We start from the raw sequence: 21,566 nt of genomic DNA, 5'->3' as shown, positions 1-21,566 counted from the left end.
CTGATTTTACCCAATGCCACAAAGAACGTTGCTGAGAAGCTGCATAATTTCTAAATTTCTAAAAAAAAAAAGAAAAAAAAAAGTAGTTTTGTTTGACATCCATCTTCTCAAAATATTTCGCAATTATGAGATCAAAGATAATCATATCTAACAATAAATCTGATTGCGCTTTTATTCATCATTGATAAATAATTTAAAGATCATTTTGGTATCGATGATGATAGTTTTACTTACAGGAAAGACAGCAATATTCTTAAAATTTAAGGCACGACACTTATCAGAACAACAATAATTTTGTAGTTCGTCCTTTAGTTTATAAACCAAGTTGTTACCCATCAATCAAATAAGCTAATAATTAGTCATTGAATATATAAAATAAGAATATTTCAATTGGTATGACTGTCACTGATCGGACAAAAGGCCATCCAAAAAAGTTCAAACGAAGTGGATGAAAGCAATTATAGGCAACAAAACGGACATCAACAAAGAGAAACATACATACAGTTTAGAATGATGCCGGGAAACATAATTGTAAGCGCTCAACCCTCCCCTAACCTGGGAAAGTGATGTAACAGTACAACATAAGAACACACTATCAAAATCAGTTGAAAAAGGCTTAATTCATCAGATAGATACAAATAAAAATACATCTAACAAAGAAAAAAAAGTGGACGTGGACGAATGCCTTTTAATTTTTTTTTTAATACCATGATATACATGTATACTGTAATCTGATTCATCTACATTGACAGGATGAAGATGCTTGCTGGCCAAACAATTGTCCACCCAAAACTAGATGTATTGTTGGCTATGGAAACCTTAACATCTGTGTACCGTTCGGTAAGTGTTATTAAGAGATCCACTGTAATTTTGAGACCTTTATAGATCACCTTTGCAATTGTATATATAAACTATACGTAAAACATCTGAGTTACGATGGTATAACATACTTTTTCTAACAGATAAGATAACAATAAATTACCTGGTTTCCTTTTCTTTTTATTGCCGTGTTGTCGCTTGTTCTCTTCAATCTATGTTACATTCCCCCTCCCTTTTGATATCGCGCCCTTCTTTATTATAATATATATATTTTAATGTCGTTTATATACACTTTTCTTTATCGGTTGCAACACTGCTAAATATTATTTTCTTGTGTTAATATAATTTATTTAGTCATCCTTTTATTTGTTGTTGCTCCAGTTTACATTATTTAACTAATCACATAAGTTTGAATAGATCAGTTATTCGTTCTATGGTTATGGACGCATTCACCTTTTTTTACTTACATTTTAAATTTTGTTGCAGAAGACCAATAAATCCTTTTATAAGTGATTAAGTTAACGCGGACCTCGAAGAAGACATCAACTGACTTGTCTGTTTGAAACAATATAAAATATAAACAAAAAACAAAGAAACATTATTTAATCACAATAATCGTTCATAGTTTGTTAAAACATTTCATCGAACGCATGTCACCTCATGAATATAATTATTGACGTCTCATGAATATTATTGAAGGCTGGCCTCATGAATAGTAACGCCGGCTGTTATCAACGGCTAGCTTCGCACTTGTCAATTAAACTATCTCTATTGATGATAAATCTTGTGTTTTTTCACTTTTTGTTTTAACTAGTTTACAAATTTTCTCTTTGAAACAGTCCCGTTTTTCATTCTCTATTCTATTATTGTCACAATAATTTTATATACACCATTAAACACCGTTTTGCGTCCATACGATGGAAGAATATCGCACGTGATAGTTGAGTAAATGATATTTTTTTCCCGGAAAATCGCTATAAATCGAAATTGCGCTTTTCTTAAAGTGTTACAATTAAAATATTCGTATTATATATCATTTTTCCGTCTGAGAATTTCAGTGCATTTTTTGTGTGTATATAGAAACACCATGTGACAATAATCTGTGTAAGAATGATGCCGTATGTATCAACTCTGTGAAAGACTATAGCTGTCGCTGCCTACCTGGATTCTATGGACAATACTGCGAACGTAAGTTTTTAATAAACTTAATGAGATAAAAGAAGGACACGGCCACTAAGCTACAAGCTGCTTGCTCGGGAAAACGATTGAGGCGGGTTTAAATGTATGTATATGAACTTAGGACAGAGACGTTATAACATCTTTCAAGAAAAAAAAAGAAATAATCAGGCAATAAGGACTACAAAACACAAAAACAAAAGTTTGATTTTGCAAGAGAGTGGTAAATTGTAATCAGCGATAGACCGACGATAAAGGATAAAACTTAAAACCTAAACCTCTTACTTAAGTGTCAACTATTTTTACATATATGGTCTATTAAGCTTCTCAAATAAAGGCGGAATATACTAAAGGGGTGACTAAATTAATACTTAAAAAACTAACTGATAATGACATAAAAAAGACAAACATTTAAAGGACAAACAAAACACAACATAGAAAACTAACGACTAAGTGAACCTCATTTAAAACCGGGGTTGATTTTGGGTGCTCCAGAAGGGCAAGTAGATTATGTTCTACATCTTAATGGAATGCATCATAATAGAAAAAACAGTGGTACACGAATACATAAACATAAAATCTAACACTGACTTATTTAAACAGAAACAATTGACTGCTATAAACAGTTAGAATATGAAGATAAAATGAAAAATGAAGGATACATATTCAAGTTTCCTGTTAATTTCCCTACTTTAAAAAAAATAAAAAAAAGATGTGATATGAAAGCAATGTCCTATGAGACAACACTTCGGAAAAGACCAAGTGACACAATAATTAACAACCATTACAACTATAGTTCATCATACGGTCTTCAACAATGAGCAAAGCCCATGCTGCATAGTTAGCTATAAGAGGCACAAGTATGACAAACGTAAGGCACACTAACAGTCTTATTAATATACAAAAACAAAGAATGAACGAAAATCAAATGTGTTACACAGCAACAAACGACAACCGCTGAATTACAAAATTACATGTAGTGTCCCTATATCTAAGAATATATCTGAATGCTAATTCTGATATATGGAATCAACAATTGGCATTGCAGATGTTACATAAAATAACAGATTTCTAAAAACAAAATGATTTCTGTTTTACGGAAATAGTAGATGTAAACATTGGATGTCTCATGGCAGTCTTTTTTTTCTTCATTTCAGTAACTCCATGTTCGTCTGGACCCTGTGTAAATGATGGAACATGTACTTTCTCTGGACCAGTTTATACTTGTACATGTAAACCAGGATTTTACGGGAATATTTGCCAGTGTAAGTTTGATTATTATTAACGATTTTAACGACAAACCCATTATACGATAAGTTATAGTCTAATCAGAGTTAGTTTTTGGTATTACAACATTAAAAAGACTACTATTACAACGTTTTAATGTTACGAAATGAAGAAAAGAGAAAAGAGAAGAGAAAAAAAAGAAAAGGGAAGTGAAGAAAAAAGAAAGAAAGAAAAAAAAAGTTCAACTGTTTCGTTTTAATGGTCATTTTTATAAATTTCTAGTTTAACAAACTTTGAATTTTTAGAAATAAAAAGTAAGGATTTTCTTATCCCAGGAGTAGATTACCTAAGGCTTTTTAACTGTTTTTATATGAGCGTTACTGATGAGTCTTATGTAGATGAAACACGCTTCTGGTATATTAAATTATAATCCTGGTATCTTTGATAACTATTTTAAACGATTTGATGCCAACACAATTTACCCTCTTCTATTACGTATGGGCGTATCATTCCCATACCGTTCTAGACAATATCATACCCTACTCAGCATACCCTCCGCTACCTTACCATACGAGCTGAAGACCTTTTGAAAAATGATCAAAAGACCAACGACTGTTACAGTCATAACATAGAACTCTAAAGACTGAGCTACAAGAACTCAACCAGAAATCGGGAGTGATCTACGGTGCACCCGAGGAAATAAGGATTCTGCATCATTTTGACACACAGTATAATAAAATCTAGTATACACGACTGAGTATGACTGTTTTAAAAAGCGAAGTAAAACTAACTTAAACAAACGTATTACTTCTCTAAAAAGTAAAAATCTTTAGATATAGGATAAAGATGGTTGATTCATTTATGCGAGTACCGTTTTAATGTCCAAATGCATAGATTTGTTTCCACCAATATGGAATTAACAGTTGCTGGTTTTTCAAATACAATGAGATAACTTAAAACTACAGGGGTCTACCTCTTTGTCTTTCAGTTACGCCATGTCATGTTGGTCCATGTCGTGTTTTGACTCACCTTATTCTTGCGCATGTTCATTTATTTCTTTTTTCTTTCAGTTTCGCCATGTCACGTGGGTCCATGTGAGAACAATGGAACATGTAGCGTATCTGGGTCAACTTTTTCTTGCGCATGTCCACTCGGATATTACGGAACGGACTGTGAGTGTAAGTTCAATTTTCATTGAAAAATTCATTACTTCTGGTCCGTGTAACACTTATCAATTCAAATTTTTTTTAAAGTTTTGAAATTTTGGATTTTTGGAATTTTGATCAAAGTCTTAAAATATCAAAATTTCAAATTTTGTAACAGTTTTGAAATTTTGAAATTTTAACCAAGTTATTAAAATATTAAAATTCTAAATATTGTTTTTAAATTTGATAGTTAAGGATTTTGATCAAACTTTTAAAAAATCAAACCTTACGTGCAATGTTGATTATTTCACTTTTTGAAAGTTTGATTTTTTAAATTTTTGATTAAAATATCAAAAATAGAAAAGGGGCAAAAAGAGGGGTACCGAAAAAAACCGAAATAAAAGCGGAACGAAACAAAACAATATGAATTGAAAACATACTGATACTTAAAAGTTAATGTATGTAATAAAACCACAGACACACAGTTGTAAGCGGTGAAAAATTGGATGACAAAATAAATATTTCTCAAAAGAAGAGAATTAATTTCAAAACAAAACGTACGGATCTGATATTTGCCATTTTACTTACTGGTTTTTTTAGAACCCATATTTTAGGAGAAACAGGAGTAACAGTAAAAACTGAACAACTCGCAGTAGATCAAATAGTATGTTTAGGTTGAGCATGTATATATATTGTCTACTGAACTCTAAACAATAGAAAGGCTCAATACACGGTGTATTATCTCTTTTGATTTCATTTTTTCTGTTTTGCTCTACGACTTCTTACTTTCTGCAATCATGTTGGCTAAAGAATATATCATTTAATCTGTTCTTTGTAAGTTGTTGGCCCTGAACATTCAGCTTTGAGCGATCTAGAAAAGCGCTTCGGTCGTAACTTTTAACGTCATGTTTTCATTTTAATCGGTTGTATGACGATCATAACTATATTGCCTTGTATCAATGATTTTAGTTAATATTTTTTTGGTACGGTAGGAATACTGAATGCATGGTGTCCAAATTAAGGTTGTGCTAATCTACAATGTGGGAGGTTTTTGATATATATATTATATATACATGTATATATATATATCTTATTTACGACTACTAAGACCAAATATAGTAGATTGGAGCCAAGGATACCGGGATATAAATTTTGCCGGTTTTTGCGCCAGACGCACGTTTCGTCTACAAAAGACTTATCAGTGACGCTCGATTCAAATCAAGTTAAAAAAGCAAATAAAGTCAAATAAAATTGAAAAGGCCAAATAAATTAAACGTTTATATTAAACTTATAGCTCTGGTTTTGTAAAAGTTGAAACCATTCATATCATATATAAACGTATACCATAAACATTATTTTCAGCATTCATATGTATGTAATAGTTGCCGCTGTACTACATTAAGCGCCCATCTATTTGACAAAACAACAACACCCCACTTATAAAAATAAATGGTTGCTCCCTTATAGACAACGTTTGGACTGGTTATCATATACGTACATGTAGCTCCATTATGGGTACTAGATCAACCACTGTTTTAAATATAGTAAATAAAAGGAAAGGGATTTTTTTTGTATTAAGGGATATTATTGTTCCGCATTTGTATTTTGTTATTTGAACATTTTTAAGTTATCGTACGACAATCGACTTTTAGCAAACTAAAAGAACACAGGTACATCCAGTCAGAACGGGGCGTGTAAAGAGAAGCCACAGTGTCACTGCTGTATGATGGATTTTTCCATTTTTGGCCATACACCAATGTTGCTCTCGAAAAACCAGGACAATGTAAAACGCTGAATTTTAAGTAAAGAATTCAACTACGGAACGCTGAAAACTGAAATTTGAAAGTCAAGAAAAATAAGAACCGAAAAAATTAAAGAGGTGTTTGGCCAAAGTGCAGTTAAAACATATCAAAAATCAAAATCCATCTATAAGGGCTACTTTGTCCGAGGGAGTTGAATCCTAAGTTTCTTCGTTATTTGTACGTAAACAACCTATTTAAATTATCGAATTTTTTTGTTGCCAGTGACGCATATTTCATGAATGTTCCGGAACAAATTAGCAATAAATACCACAGGGAGAGAGTGTGCACAATGAAGACATAACCTTTCAATCAGTTTAATTGAGGTCTGGAGCTGGCGCATGGCAGTAACTGCTAGCTTTATATATAGTAGTCCTTTGTTAATTTATCATCATTGTCATTTTGATTAGTTTCGTTTGTTCCCTATTCTGACATAGGACTTGTATTTCCTTTTCAAGTGCGTTTTACTCTTCGTATTACTGTGTGTTTTTCATTCTTTTGTAACAGGAGGGTCGGGTGTCTATGCGTCACCGTTCCCTCGTGAGTACTTATGTGAACCTGGAATCGCCAACAAAATCCAACACCAACAACCTTTGACCTTAAACCAGTGTAAATGTAATTTATTCCATTTATAATCCAAAATACTGTTAACGACGGATGCCTTTTATATTGGTCTCAATGGCAAATATATACCACAAACTTCTGAGTTAGCAATTCAGGTTTCTCGTTCGTTCCTCTGGGAGATTGTGTTTTGGTAGAGAAGACTCAAGATTTATTAAGTTCAGATACTTTATATAGAAATAACATAAATCAACATGTAACAATTAACAAGTGTAAACGAGATCCAAAATCAATATAATTATATCAAAAGACAAAGAAAACTATAAACAGTTTTCTTCAATTTAACTTCAATAAATCAGTACTTTGTTTACAACAAAAATAGAGCACCAAACAACAAAATATGCAAAAATAAACTTATTTCTTTCTTTAAATTGATTTTATATAAAAAGAAGTGTAGTAGCTATCTAAATATTAGTGTTGAAATATCGGAACACCTTCTCTACGGAAAGTCGAGTGCACCGCGACACGTGGATGAATATGGCTAATCTATTTATAAATTAACATCGCAAAATTACTAAATAAATTTAGAATCAGAAGAACACACTGCGGTGAACGATTGAAAAGTTTTACCAAATAAAATTCTGCATTTTTATCTTAAAAATTAACCAGTCTACTTAGAAGGGGAAACAATATTTAATCAAACTTTAATCACCGACAAAATTTCGGCTATGTATATATAGAGAGAGGAGAGAGAAGTAGACCTTACTCAAGTCACTGGCCAAGAGACAAACTTCTTCTTCTTCTTCTTCTGGAAGTCCACCCTATCTGCAGGGTCACCGCATTTAAAAATTTTGTTTATTTTTAAAATTGCGTTGTTTAAAATTTTATCTACTGGTTAAAATTTAAAATAATATTAACAGTTATAATAGGATAAAACTAAAAATTAGTTAAAACAGGAACTTGTATGTACACTATACATTTAAAATTATAAAATGGATAAAAGTAATCTTATCAGTTGTTTATATTCTCTTAGCAACGGAAAGTGAAAGGAACTACTAATCTGTACTAGTAATTGGTTAAATTTATGGACTAGTATGGTTTCTTAATAAGTTTAAATATATGTAGTTAAAAGATAAAATGGTAAGGGATATGAATAAAACAAGAGACTTGTAAAAATTAGTTTTAAGTAAAACAGTAGAGTTTGTCAATAGAATTTGGGTCTATAAGATTATTTACAGGGGTAATTAATACATATGCTCTAGTTATGGTTTAACTATGAATTACTTAGTATTAATTAAGTATATAGACAAAGTAGTATAATACTTGTTATATGTTACATTCCCACGACTGACAGCCACTTGTAGTTTAAGCTCAGAACTCAACTGATTGTTCATTTGTTTTCTAAAAGTTGGGTTCTTTTAGCATGCAATGCATAGATCCAGTCTTTGCAGATTCGTTCTAAGTCTCTCTGCTGAGGCACAGTTATAAGGTCGTTCCTAGAACAGTCAACCAACAATTCTAGAAGATCCTCATCAGAATCAATTATACTGCAATAGTGGATATGATTATCCTCTAGTAGGGATTTTAGTCTATCTTGATGGATTTTTCTCACACAATTCAGACTTTCACAGTTGATTAGGAAATGTTTATAATCCTCAGGTCCTACCATGCACAATTTGCATTCTGCAGATTTTGTTCCGTCAAATCGGTTGGTAATACTTTGGGTTTTGTAAGTTCCTGTAAGTATCCTGGATTTTATTATCCCTTTGCTGACATCTCTTTTATTATCTCTGACACTGCTCCAACAGAAGTTTGGTTTTTTAAAGTTCCAGTTGTTTACTTCCATATATTTGAGTGTTGATTTGCTTCTAGCAGATTCGGTCCATTTGTTTTTCCAGGTTTTGTCTATAACTTCATGAGTCAATCGTTTCCAATTTTTCTCAGGATTTAGTATAATCTCATGTGCGGATGGAAGATCATAAGATTTGAGAGTTCTGTCCACATTTATATACCAACTATTTGATTTATCATCTTTTGTAGCTAGCTGTCTAATTCCAATTTTACACTCAATTGAGTTGGGATCTTTTGATATTCTTAGAAATAGGGAAATGACAGCTTTATGTACGAGTTGCTCAATAGATTCGGCTCCGAGTAAGATATAGATAGCAGCATCTGCAGTTCTTTGTGGTAAGGATAGAATTTGTTTAAAAGTTTTTTTCTGAAAAGCTTCTAATTTTTGTATATCGGTTTTAGTAATGTTGAGAATTTCAATTCCATAGAGCATTCTTGGTATAACATAAGTCCGCCATAGTTTATACGATAATAGTGGATTTATACCATTTATTCCATGTAATCCAGCTCCTAATAGGGAATACATTGTAGCTCTTGCAACAGAAATTCTATTCTCTACATTTGGATTATTTTTTTCTTGTCTTTCAATTCCTAAATGTTTAATGTTTTGCTTTTCGCCTATTTTTTCATTAAAAAGTTGAAGATTTATATCTTTATTCTTCTTGTTAATCATTAGAATTTCAGTCTTTTTGCTGTTTATCTTTACCCGATCGTTTTTGGTACAGTTTTCAATGATGCGTAGTTGGGTTGAGGCATCATGTTCTGAGCCAGCACATAGCATTATGTCATCTGCGCACGTTGGGCAACCCACATAATTGGTTCCGATTTTAATTCCTATGTTTGTGGATTCAAGAGTATCGAGGATATTCTTATTATAGGCCTTGTAAAAATTGGCAGAGAGAATTCCACCTTGTTTGACTCCCTGCTCATTCACAAATGTTTCCGAGATATATCCTTGAGATTTAACTTGTGTAGTTGTTTTGTTATATAGTTCCTTAATTAGTAACCATGTAGCTCCATTAATTCCTTGATGATATAATTTCCAGAATAGGTGTATATGGTCTACCACGTCAAATGCTTTTTCTGCATCCAGAGTTACTAGAATGAGACACTCGTTTTTATCTTTGGCTTCGTTAATTGCTTCAGAGATGAGAAGAGCAATATTAATAGATGATGCACCTTTAGTGAAACCTTTCTGAAGCTTGTTTTGATGTTTATTTAGTGTACCCTCGATTCTAGCTCTAATACAAAGCTCCAAAATCTTACAAATGATGGAAATGACTGTGATGCCTCTATAGTTGGATGGTATAGTAGGGTCTTTGTCCTTTTTGTGGACAGGGGTCAGCAGACCTTTTTTGATGACTTCAGGAACATGCTTTGTATAGAATATATTGTTAATTAAGGTAACTAGGAATTCAGTCAACTCTGTTCCACCATAAATTAGATGTTCTGCAGTTAAACCTTCTACATCGCCAGCCTTTTTTCTTTTTAATATTGAAATACGCTTGGTGATTTCTGTTGAGGTAACAGGTTGAATTGTTATTTCTTGGTTTTCACAGATGTTGACAATGGTTTCCATGTCTAGCTTGACAAGATTATCATGACCAATGTTGAAGTTAGGATTTGAATTGGTTTTGGCTAATTTTTCAAAGTGATCTTTGAAGACGTTATTTATCTCGTTTGGAGTTGATGCTTCCTTTTCTTCAGTTCTAAGGGTGTGCGTGAACTGAGAAGAAGAAGACCGTTGAGTTTTAATAAGTCGAAAAAATAGATCCTTATCCCTATCTGAAGCCATCATAATTTCTTCATGTAGTTTAATTCTTTTGTCAGCCGTTTGTTGCCTTTGTATTGATCTGACGGAACGTTTCGTCTCTAGTCTCTTCAAGTTGTAGATATTATTTTTCGAAGGAGGTGAACCAACCTTTTTCCACAGATAAAATGCCTTTTTTGATAGACCCACAGCTTTAGCAAGTTGTGGAGACCAGCTGATCTTCTTTTTTCTACTAAATTTGGATTTCCTACGGGGATAGCTCAAATTTAAAGCATTAGTAAGACCAGAAATTAGCTGGTTTGTAGCTTGTTCAATACCGTAAGGTGTTCTCATGTTCAGATACTTTCTATCTTTTAGTTCCTCCTTCAAATTTTGTTCATAACTTGTTTTGTCAACCTTTTCCCAATTAATCTTAGTCACAATATCTCCATTCAGTTGTTTTTGAGCGGTCCGTAATCTAACAGAAAATTCAGCGGAGACGGGATAATGGTCTGATGTGTTGTGGCCTTCTCTTAAGATTTTCACCTGCATATATTCAGTTGACTCGTCATCATTCTCTCTAGATTTTGTTAGAATGTAGTCTATCTGTGATTTTGAATCACCTTGATGGTATGTATGGTCTATAGGGTAGTTAGATGGTAGCTCTATTTGATTTTCCTTACAGAAGTTTTTAAACAGTTCATCTTGAGTGTCCTTGTATTGTCTATGGAATGAAGCATTAAAATCGCCGGCGATAATAATTGAATGAGTTCTTTGATATTTTAGTAGTAATTCTTTTAAGATGTCCAAAGCTGCTCTATAAGCATCATGACCTTTGTCGGTACCTCTTGAGGGGAGATATACATTTATAAGACATATTGGGTCTTTTGTGGTTGAAATTTCGATAGCCTGGATTCTGTTATCTCCATCAGGAAGTTGAGAAAACATAGTTGACATGGATTTTCTATACAAAATTGCAATACCTCCATGGCCTCTTGGTCTACTGATTGGAGATAAGGGTTCATTATCATCAATTTGTCTCGAGAAAGTTATAAAATCTGAATGATGTTGTTTCAATAATTCTTTTTCATAATTAAAAAGCCAATGTTCTTGTATCAGTACAATATCATGTTTATCAAGAATTTCATCAAAGTAGTTTTTATTGGAATTAAAGCCTTTAATGTTGAAAGAGACAATTCGGAGCGGACTTGATTTTCCTAAGGTTATATCATTCTTGTCACAGGGGCTGCTATGTCTGGGTCCAGGAGGAATGTTTGACCTTTGTCTAAAAAAGGATTGTATATGTGTTGAACATTCTTGTTTGATGGCAATCCTACTGTGTCGGAACAATTTTCTGATATCATTGTCTCACTCCTTTGTTCAACAGCAAAACAGTTTTTACTATTTGAGGAATTTAATATGGTATTGGGATCCGGATTTTCAGGGTATGGTTTTGGTAAATCTCTAGGAGGACCACTTTGTGAAGGAACATTCAGGTTTGCTTTCATTCCATTTTCTTTTCTGACAGCAAAACTGTTTTTACTATCTCCTGTAGAACTGTTACTAATTAAGACATTAGGAGCATAAGAATAAGAATTTGAGATATGCTCTGGTACATTTTTATCAGTAGATGTGTTTATCTGTACCTTTCCTTGAGTAGATGACATGTGGTGAATTTGAGAATGAAGATGAGTAGATGGAGTGACAGCAAAACTGTTTTTACTATCTCCTGATGAACTGTTACTTATGTCATTAGAAACACAAGATTTTGTGATAAGCTCTGGTACAATTTTATTACTAGATGTGTTTATCTGTACCTTTCCTTGAGTAGAGGACATGTGGTGAGTTTGAGAATGAGGATAAATTGATGGAGTGACAGCAATACTGTTATTACTATCCAAGGGAGATAATTGTGTTGCAACTGCAGCTCTATGATATATCATTTGTGGATGCTGGGCTTGCATATGACTATTTGGTATGTTTTGTGACGGTACCATTTGAGTTCTGCTTGGTTGTCTAAACATATAAGGTGGTGGAGCTGGAACTGTCTGCTGGAATAAGGGATGAACTGGTTGTTGTAACCAATGGTTTTGCACTGAAGTTGGAGAAGGTTGAACAACATGTTGAGAGTGTATTGTATGTACAGGGCCTTGTTGGTTCATATGTGCTGTGGCTTGCAGGTTGACTAGGTTTTGACTTTGTTGTCTAAGTGTGAAGAATTGATTTTCAAGGTGTTGAAGTCTCAAATTTGACATTTCCCGCTCAAGGTCTCTGATTCTATTATCCACTTGTGAACAGTGACAATTAGAACAGTTAGCACTGATTGATGATGGGGTCTGTCTATAACTATGAAGGTCAGGTCCATTTTGGTGGTAATCATTTTGACCGAGCTGAGTCAGTTTCATGTTCCTGATTAAGTTATTATTATCTAGTATGGTGTTCTCTAGAGCGGCAATATGTGCTTCTGCTACGGCAAGTTTGGATTTTAAATCATCTTGCTTCAGTGTCTTTTGTTTCTTTGGTCCAGTTTGTTTAGGTTGTTTTATTGAGTTATTATCTGTCTGCAAAATTGGAGAAGAGTTGTTTCTAAGAGCTCCTATATTAGTTGATTGTTGTTGAGCAGTATGAACTTGTTTTCCTGTATGGTCTTGTTGCATGTCCTTAGAGTTCCCACAATAAGGGTCTGATTTTGGAGATTTTTCAAGATTTCTGTTTATCTGAACTGTTTTCACCAAAGTATCAGGGGAGCATGAGGAACCAGTAAATTGAACCATGTTTCCGGGATCTGTTTCTATTTCTGAGATGGATAGGTCGTTTATTAACGAATTACACTGTGTGCATTTGAATTGTTCCAATTCATCAATACTCATAGATTTGTATTGATCAGAAGTTATGTTTTGACATTGAAAATGGAATTTTTCTTCACAAGTGATACACATGATAAATTCGAAGTCGATTATGTTCTCAGAGCAACTAGCACAGTTTTTGTGAGATTGGGTAGAATCTGTTGCTACTATTGTCTCAATTGATGTCAAATTTTGAGTTCTGTTTAAATTGGTCAGGAGAGGATCATTTTCATCTCTACTGGATGTACATGTAGGTACGATTGTAGAATGGGAAGAAATGTTATCTGATTGTATCCAATTGGTAGAGTCCTGATCAGACAAGAAAGATTTACATGAATCTTGTATGGCTGTGTTCATATTGTTTAAAAATTCTATAGATGGTAATGTACTTAAAATTTCATGTAGGTCATTTTTAATAAAGTCCTTAATCTCTCTACCATTTGCTTCAACAGAGAATGCAGTTTTGTATAAATTGATTCTGTAAACTTGTCTCCTACCAACCTTATCATTTGTGATTGGTTTAATACTGAGTGATTCTTCCACTATGAGATTGTTTTTGTCCCTTTTGAAATGAGATATAGCTGTTAATCTACTTGATTTTTCATAGTAATCAAGAGTATGTTTGTGAAACATCAGAAACGCAGCAGGAGAGAATTTCATAACAAGGGTTCCTCTTTTGAATTCAGCCTGTACATTGAGCTGTTCAGTAGCATCAATCATTTTTTGGGCTGCTTTGGTTGGATTTAGTGAGTAATTAGTCACTGTTGTTTTCCCTTGAGTTAATCTATTTGGAGTAAATTGACTAGATAGTTGCAAACGTTCCCTGTTTTTTTGTCGTGCTTTATGTTTCGCAACTGCTAGACTTGGTGTATATCTATATGGAGAGATTTTCTCTCTATGTGATCTCCTTGGAGAAGACATTTTAGATCAGATAACAGCAAAGCAGTCTTTACTATACTGAAGCTATTAAATCTTGACAAAAATTATTTACTGAGGGTCCTTTCCTTATTCCAATAAGACTAGATAAAATTTTGGACAGCAAAGCAGTCTTTACTATTTTGAAGCCAATGAACTTGACAATTTTTACTGAAGTTCCTGTCCTTTCTCTAATAACTCTGGATATATTTATTTGTTGTTTGTTGTTTTTTTTTTTTTTTTTTATAGCAAAGCAGTCTTTACTATTTTGAAGCCAATATAAGTTGACAGATTTATTTACTGGAGTGCCTTTTCTTTCTCAATAACTCTGGATAAATTTTGGACAGCAAAGCAGTCTTTACTATTCCTAAGCTAATGTGACTTGCTAAATTTGTTGACTTTGTTGTTTTCCTTTCTCTAAGAAATTTGGTAGAATTTGGGCAGCAAAACAGTATTTACTATCCTTGACGTTTGACGAACATATACAAATTGGTGCACAGATGACACAGAGTATGTAAGCTATGCGTAAGATAGGGTGATCCCTATGGACAGCAAAACTGTTTTTACTATCTTGATGATAAAGCTGAAGAATCAGGTTATATGATGATTATTATATAGAATAAATATAGGGTTATGACAAAAATAGGATGATCTCTAGTTAAATGCTCTTAGCGGAATGTATGTTGATAGTAATGCAGAAGCTGAATTTGTCTGATATATAAAAATGGACAGCAAAACTGTTTTTACTATCCAAGATTTCTGAACCAAACTCTTGTTATCTATATTATGCAGAAGCAATTATAACTATAGTGATGAAGCTGTGTCAGAGATATGGTGTTATTATGTTGTTATATGATGGGATGACGTAGACAATATTTAAATTCTTTTCCTTATTTATAACTGTATCAGGTTCACTTGGATTGTATAGCAATTGGCAGCAAAACTGTTTTTACTACCTTTACTAAAAGTTATTTCCCCCTTTTTTTTTTTTTTTCTCAGAATATGTATGTTGATAGTAATGCAAAGCTGAATTTGTCTGATATATAGAAATGGACAGCAAAACTGTTTTTACTATCCAAATTTTCTGAACCAAACTCTTGTTATCTATATTATGCAGAAACAATTATAACTATAGTGATGAAGCTGTGTCAGAGATATGGTGTTATTATGTTGTTATATATGATGGGATGACGTAGACAATCTTTTACTTCTTTTCCTTATTTATAACTGTTTCAGGTTCACTTGGATTGTATAGCAATTAGGCAGCAAAACTGTTTTTACTACCCTTACTAAAGTTACTCTCCCTTTTTTTTCCCTCAGACTATGTTGGATTGTGTGATATTAGTCAAAATTAAAGTTGCATCCTTAACTTATTGGTTGTAATGATGTTAATTCAATTGACAATAGAAAAATCTGTATGAGCAGCAAAACAGTTTTTACAGCTCAGTTTTCAAATTTTGAGTTTTTGGATTTTCTGTGCCTGTGGCGATGCTTTTTTGATTTTGTGAAACAGTCAAACACCATCTGTCTGCCAATGCGTTGATACCAGAGTTTTGCTAGCAATGGGTTGGGGTGTTCACCATCCACGTATACGTGCTTGAAATTGTAATGGCTACGAGCCTTTGCTCTTTGTCCCTTGTGACCTTTGGTTGGGCGGGTTAAGTCTAATGAAAATCGTGGTGATCTGGCGTTATCCAAGGCTGAGGTATTAAGCTGACGGATTACACTATTAATAGAATCAATTTGTTTTGAAAGCTTGATGTCGTCTTCATAAAAAGAACGAGGTTCAGGGTGTTTTTGAGAAGAGTTGTATTCCACTAACGAGTAATGAGGGATTTCGAGCAAAGTAACTCTTGGTGTGTTTTTCTTTCTGGACACTTTTATGGCTAAAATAATATCCTCAAGTTTGTCTTTTATGTATTTGATTATACTGGAGGTATTCTGAAAGCGTAGGTTTAAAAATCTACCAGATTTTACAGTAATGTCACAGTTTCCAAGCCATACATAAACGTGGATATTTTTATATCTTTTGGTTCTTTTGTGAAGGTTGTTACGTACCCAGAGTATAGAATCTCTCAGTCGAGAGCCAGACTGGTTTATAAACTCTATCTTTAGCTCATCTAAGTTGGTAACTTCACGTTTAATATATGAGCCTTTGCTATCAGATAGCAAAACCGGTATATATTTTTGCTGAAGACCTGATGTTTGGATTTTAATCTGCCTCAAGCTCCTTCTAATGTAGCTATCAGTCATGGGAATAGTCTTGCCTAGCAAGGATAATAACTATTATCGAAAAGGGGGGGGGGGGTATTAATACAAGGATAAAAATAAGAACGAAGATAAAAGATAAAATGAGGTCACCTGGTTTGTTTATAATCCTACATGGTGGAACTATTCAGCAGAGAATGTTTTTTTTTAAAGTTATTCCAAGGAGAAACAAAAATAAAAAATTAATTAATTGTATAGCTTGTTAAATTATTAACTTTTAAGAATGTAATTAATTAAACTTTACACTATTTTAAGGAAGCTTTTGTAAATTTTACTATTTACCCTTCAAATGGCGGGAAATTTAATCTCGTTCTGCACGGGCAGAACCCAAGATTCTAGTTTACTTAATTATGCTTTATTCTACATAGTATTTTGGAATAAATGTGTATTAAATGTTTTGTAAGGTTAAATGAATGGCAAATAGGGTGTGACTTTGTGAAATTCCTGAAAAACTCTCAAATTTTCTTCTCTGTGAAAATCCACGACCACGCTGCTCAGGCCTCGCTTCCAAATTCACTTTCAGTTACAATCTGTGAACGGGGTAAAAATAACACATTTTGATGAAAACTTAACTTCGAAACGGCCGCTTTTATACCACCGTCATGACCGTTGACCAATCAAATTAATTATTCAAATTTATTTTCCTTAACCCATAATTAGCCAATGAAAATCGCGGTATCAGACATCATTCGGAATCAGTGCCAAAATGGATGACACAATAACATTTGAAGATTTCCAAAATGAAATATCGGAACTATCTACTTAAAAACACAATTTACACCCAAAAATATGTAAGACAAAGTTAAACAAGATGGTAAGTGACAACGTCTCTCCCTCTTATGTGAACACGAACTATACAATTTAAATTATATACGAAAAAAAGGCAAAGTTATTTTTACAGACAATTTTATCAAAACAATTAATTTGCATAATCCAATTCCGCTACACTCCTCCCCACTTAGATCAAATTATCTGTTATAAAATTAAAGATAATTTTATCAACTTAAATATATTTCCAGATTAAAGGTTATATAAGACAAAGTCTTTGACTTTACTTTAAAGTTTCAATTTATCTCCTATAGCACCTATCAATATAACATTAAAACAAAACAATATAAAACATGTAAAATGGCAATCTCAAAACATTCAAAACAAAAATGGCAATTATTAAAATCTCAAAATGTTCAAATAAGTATAATAGCAATTTCCAAAACATAAAATTGGGAATTTTCAAAACATAGAAATGGCAATTTCAAAACATTCAAAACAAAAATGGCAATTATTAAAATCTCAAAATGTTCAAATAAGGATAATAGCAATTTCCAAAACATAAAATTGGGAATTTCCAAAACATAGAAATGGCAATTTCAAAACATTCAAAATAAAAATGGCAATTATTAAAATCTCAAAATGTTCAAATAAGGATAATAGCAAAAAAACTATAACAAAAATATCAAATTATAAAATAAACATGTATAAAACGCAAAATTAAACAAAGTTCACAATAAGTCCATATAACAATATCACAGTCGCAGGTACATTACACAATACGCTACACCACAGTCACTTGTATTCTGGGCACCATCCAGACTTGGCCTTCAACTGTAACCTAGGTCCAAATCCCGGTACATCAAAAATGTACGCCACTTTGTCTCGAGGGACTGTAATGGCACCTTCCAAATTTGGGAATTCCACTTTATGTTCAGCGGCATACAGTGCACGATGGCGACGTGCCGCTTCTCGTGCCTCCACATTAACACGGGGTTTTGCCTGTCGTGGTAAAACATCACCTGGATCCCGGTAATGCATATTTGGCAGCTGCTCTGGTTGCACCTTACAAAGTATGGTATTTGTGTCTTCGACAGACAGGTGATGAAAGAATCTAAGGTGGCGGGTCAATTCACACCTTCTGCCGAATCTTGACTGGCATATTGAACACTGGTATATGGGGACAATTGGTATGTGTTTTGCCTTCCAGTGTTTGATGTAAATAGAAAGAGATGAAAAGATAGGAGTTTCACACCCCTCTACTTCACATCTCATTCTCTCTGGTAGCCAGTATTCCCTTTTCTTTATGTTAAAACTAACTGCTGTTAATTGAGCTTGTGCCATTTTAAAAAACTGAAAAATATAACACTTAAATATAATTAAAAAAATCAAGATTTACATGCATTTAACATTATCTTAATAAACATATCTATTTACTTAATCAGTTATTTTTTTTTAGGAGGCAATACATCTCCGGGAGACACATAATTATCATTAATTATATTCCTAACAGTAACTTGAGCGAATTTATTTGCCAGTTGAGCGCCATTTAGTTTATGAACAAATCGAAAATGTCTATTGAGAAGGCACTTTCTATTGAATGTCATATTACAAATTTCACATTCACTAATTGAAATGTACTGTGTGTGTATCTTTTTCCAATGCTTAATATATGCACGATATGAGGTATATATATGCGTGTTATATGATGGCACATTGCAAGCCATTCCTTCAACAGGCCATGGTTGTCGGAGATCATCATCTAGTCTCATCATTTCATAATCTTGAACTTCTAATTCGTCCATTTTGATTTTCTACAAAAATTTATCTAGATATTTATTTCTCAATGTGTGTGTTGTATTTCAGGTTTATAAACAGCAAAATAAAAGCTTAAAATCGCATTGTTTCATCTTCATTATCTGTTTATATAACAAAAATAGACTAGACACCCTTACTCTATTTTCAGAAGTGCTATTTAAGTCTTCCATTGACATCTATTCCTATCCATATAACTGTTCATACTTATACATGTATAAATCCTCTAATATTCTTATGTGCAAATTTCAAAAACTAGACTGAAAACCCCTACTTTATTTTTCGGAAGTTTCATTTAAGTCTTAATATGACATCTAACCTATGAAAATTATACACTTTCCTTTATTCTATTTTTTTCTTCTTTGGAAAATAAGCCTATTACTGTTGAGTTCACATTTCGGAAGTTATCACCCCTACTTGAAAACTGTATACCTAATTGTTTCACACAGAAAAATATATTTTAAAAGAAAATCTATCTCCTATCTAAGTTTAATTTATTGTATCGCATATACGACAAATACAAATAAAATATAACGATGAATGCTAATACTAAAATTTAATTCCTGCCTTCATTTAATTCACTCTATTTATAGTATGTATTATTTTTTCCCTATTGGTTCTCGCATTATTTACTTTACTCAATGTCACCCTTACCTAACGATATTTTTTGTTATCTGTGAATTACTTTGTTGACATATTACTGTATTAACATTTTTACATATGAACTATACACAAGACATATATCTGAACTTATCACTTAAAAAATATATATATACAATCTCTCCTGCTCTCTATAATGACGGAGAATACTTAAGTGGCTTATGTACTGTACGACCGCAGCGTGTTCTTTTAGGCGGCGTGACCGGTTCAACCGTGAACTCTCTTTCATTAAAAGAATTATCAAGAATGGGGTTACCAATTTCATTAATTTCTTCGTCTTCAAAATCGTCGGGTAAGAAATCTAACGTTTGCGTATCATCATAAACAGGCTCGATTTCAACTTGTTCATCTTGAACTTGCCAGATTTCAGGTATTTCCCTCCCATTATAGGGTTTCAAATGATCGACATGGACAACAATATCTTTACTTTTAGGATCCCTTTCAATTTGATAAGTCACTGAAGTTATTTTTCTTTTAATTAGATATGGTCCTATCCAGCCTAACCCAAATTTTATATTAGCACGAGGTGGGTACCATCGCCAAGCAAATTCCCCTTCAGAAAAACTACGCGGTTTTACACCGCGGTCATAGTGTTTCTTCTGACGGTTAGCTGCTTTCTTTAAATTTTCATTAGCAAATGAATAGGTAAGGTCAAGGGTATATTTTAACCACTCTATGTACTGAACAGGACATGTTTCACTTTTATTTTGTGTAGAGACTCCTGCAATTATATCAATGGGACATTGCATGTCACGACCAAACATCATTTTATGTGGAGAAACTCCTATACTGTCCTGAATTGTAGCCCGACAAGCCATCAAAAGATAGGGAATATTGTTATGCCTAAGGGTAGGAGTTAAGATTGATAGGTTTATATGTATCATGTTTCTTTCTTTTCTTGTGTTGCTCAGAGAGTTCATTTCTACTTTCACTTTCATTTTCGTGTTCCGTTACTCTGAGCTGCACTGTTATATTATGAACGGAAGGACTATTCATATGAACACTTTTATTTCAGGTATCGCGGCCGTATTGTATTGTATTGTATGTATTATATTATTGTTTATGGGAAATATTGATAGGACAGGGTTCGTTCTCACTGTTTGACCAGGGGGGTACTTTGACATGATCCCAGCTTTAGTTTGACCTGTATATCGCTTGTCCCTTTTGCTCACCTGTTTTATTCAATCACGTTAAGGGTCTATATTGTAACCAGGGTACGTTCCCACTAAGGGTTATTCTTGATAAGCCCATATCTCCCCTTTTTCCTCGACAGATGTGTATTTCTATTTGTTTTTGCGCCATGTTCCATATTATTGCCGTGGGAACTTCCGGTTTTAAGGACCAATCGGAATGGACAGAGATAACCTAGTTTCCAGAACCCGGTATTATGTATATATAGAATTACAACCAATCGCTACGTTAATTTTACGGACACACTTATCATTATAGTAACGGACACACTTTCTGTGTCCGCAGACTTCCGGACTATATAAACGGTTGTAGCAGACGATTCTGGACAGCTTAGATCACATTACCTTGACCATTTTTATAGATATACCATTATTACCAGAGCCTATACCACTTGTGAACCATTACCAGGTTAATGTTAACCCCGATTTTTAGGATATTTACGACCTGACAAGTGACCTATATTATTTACTATAATACTATAAATAGTAAAACCACTTTCCCATGTTTACGCACGACGATTAACATCCAAGGGGGGCTCTGAACCGTTTTTGCTTTGGGATATTTATTTATAACATATATATATTGATTTATGACTGATTAAATAGTCATTGCTAAACTTATAACTGTTTTTGTTATATTTTGTCTTGAAATGAATAAGAAACCAGTGTCTTAGATTACTCAGTCCAGCTACCAAGGTTTGCAAGTTACCATTGCATGTTTCACGATTACCAGTGAAAGTTCATAAAAGGCCTGCTACCAAGGTTCTAGTGTTAAG

General features: G+C 33.2%; 1 protein-coding gene across 1 annotated transcript in view; it reads left to right on the top strand.

Moving 5' to 3' along the window:
- Nucleotides 1-21,566, top strand: part of LOC139497586 (notch homolog 2 N-terminal-like protein A) — a gene marked incomplete in the record, with an annotated part of 83,413 nt that overhangs the window by 1,183 nt on the left and 60,664 nt on the right. Inside the window, 4 exon segments of the mRNA XM_071285818.1 lie at nt 753-840; nt 1,900-2,007; nt 3,153-3,260; nt 4,293-4,394. Coding sequence (XP_071141919.1) covers nt 753-840; nt 1,900-2,007; nt 3,153-3,260; nt 4,293-4,394 — 406 coding nt within the window.

Source organism: Mytilus edulis, chromosome 12 (genome assembly GCF_963676685.1).
Source record: "Mytilus edulis chromosome 12, xbMytEdul2.2, whole genome shotgun sequence".
NCBI lineage: Eukaryota > Metazoa > Mollusca > Bivalvia > Mytilida > Mytilidae > Mytilus > Mytilus edulis.
Note: the sequence above shows the minus strand (reverse complement) of the source record. Positions and strands in the feature narration are given on the sequence as shown.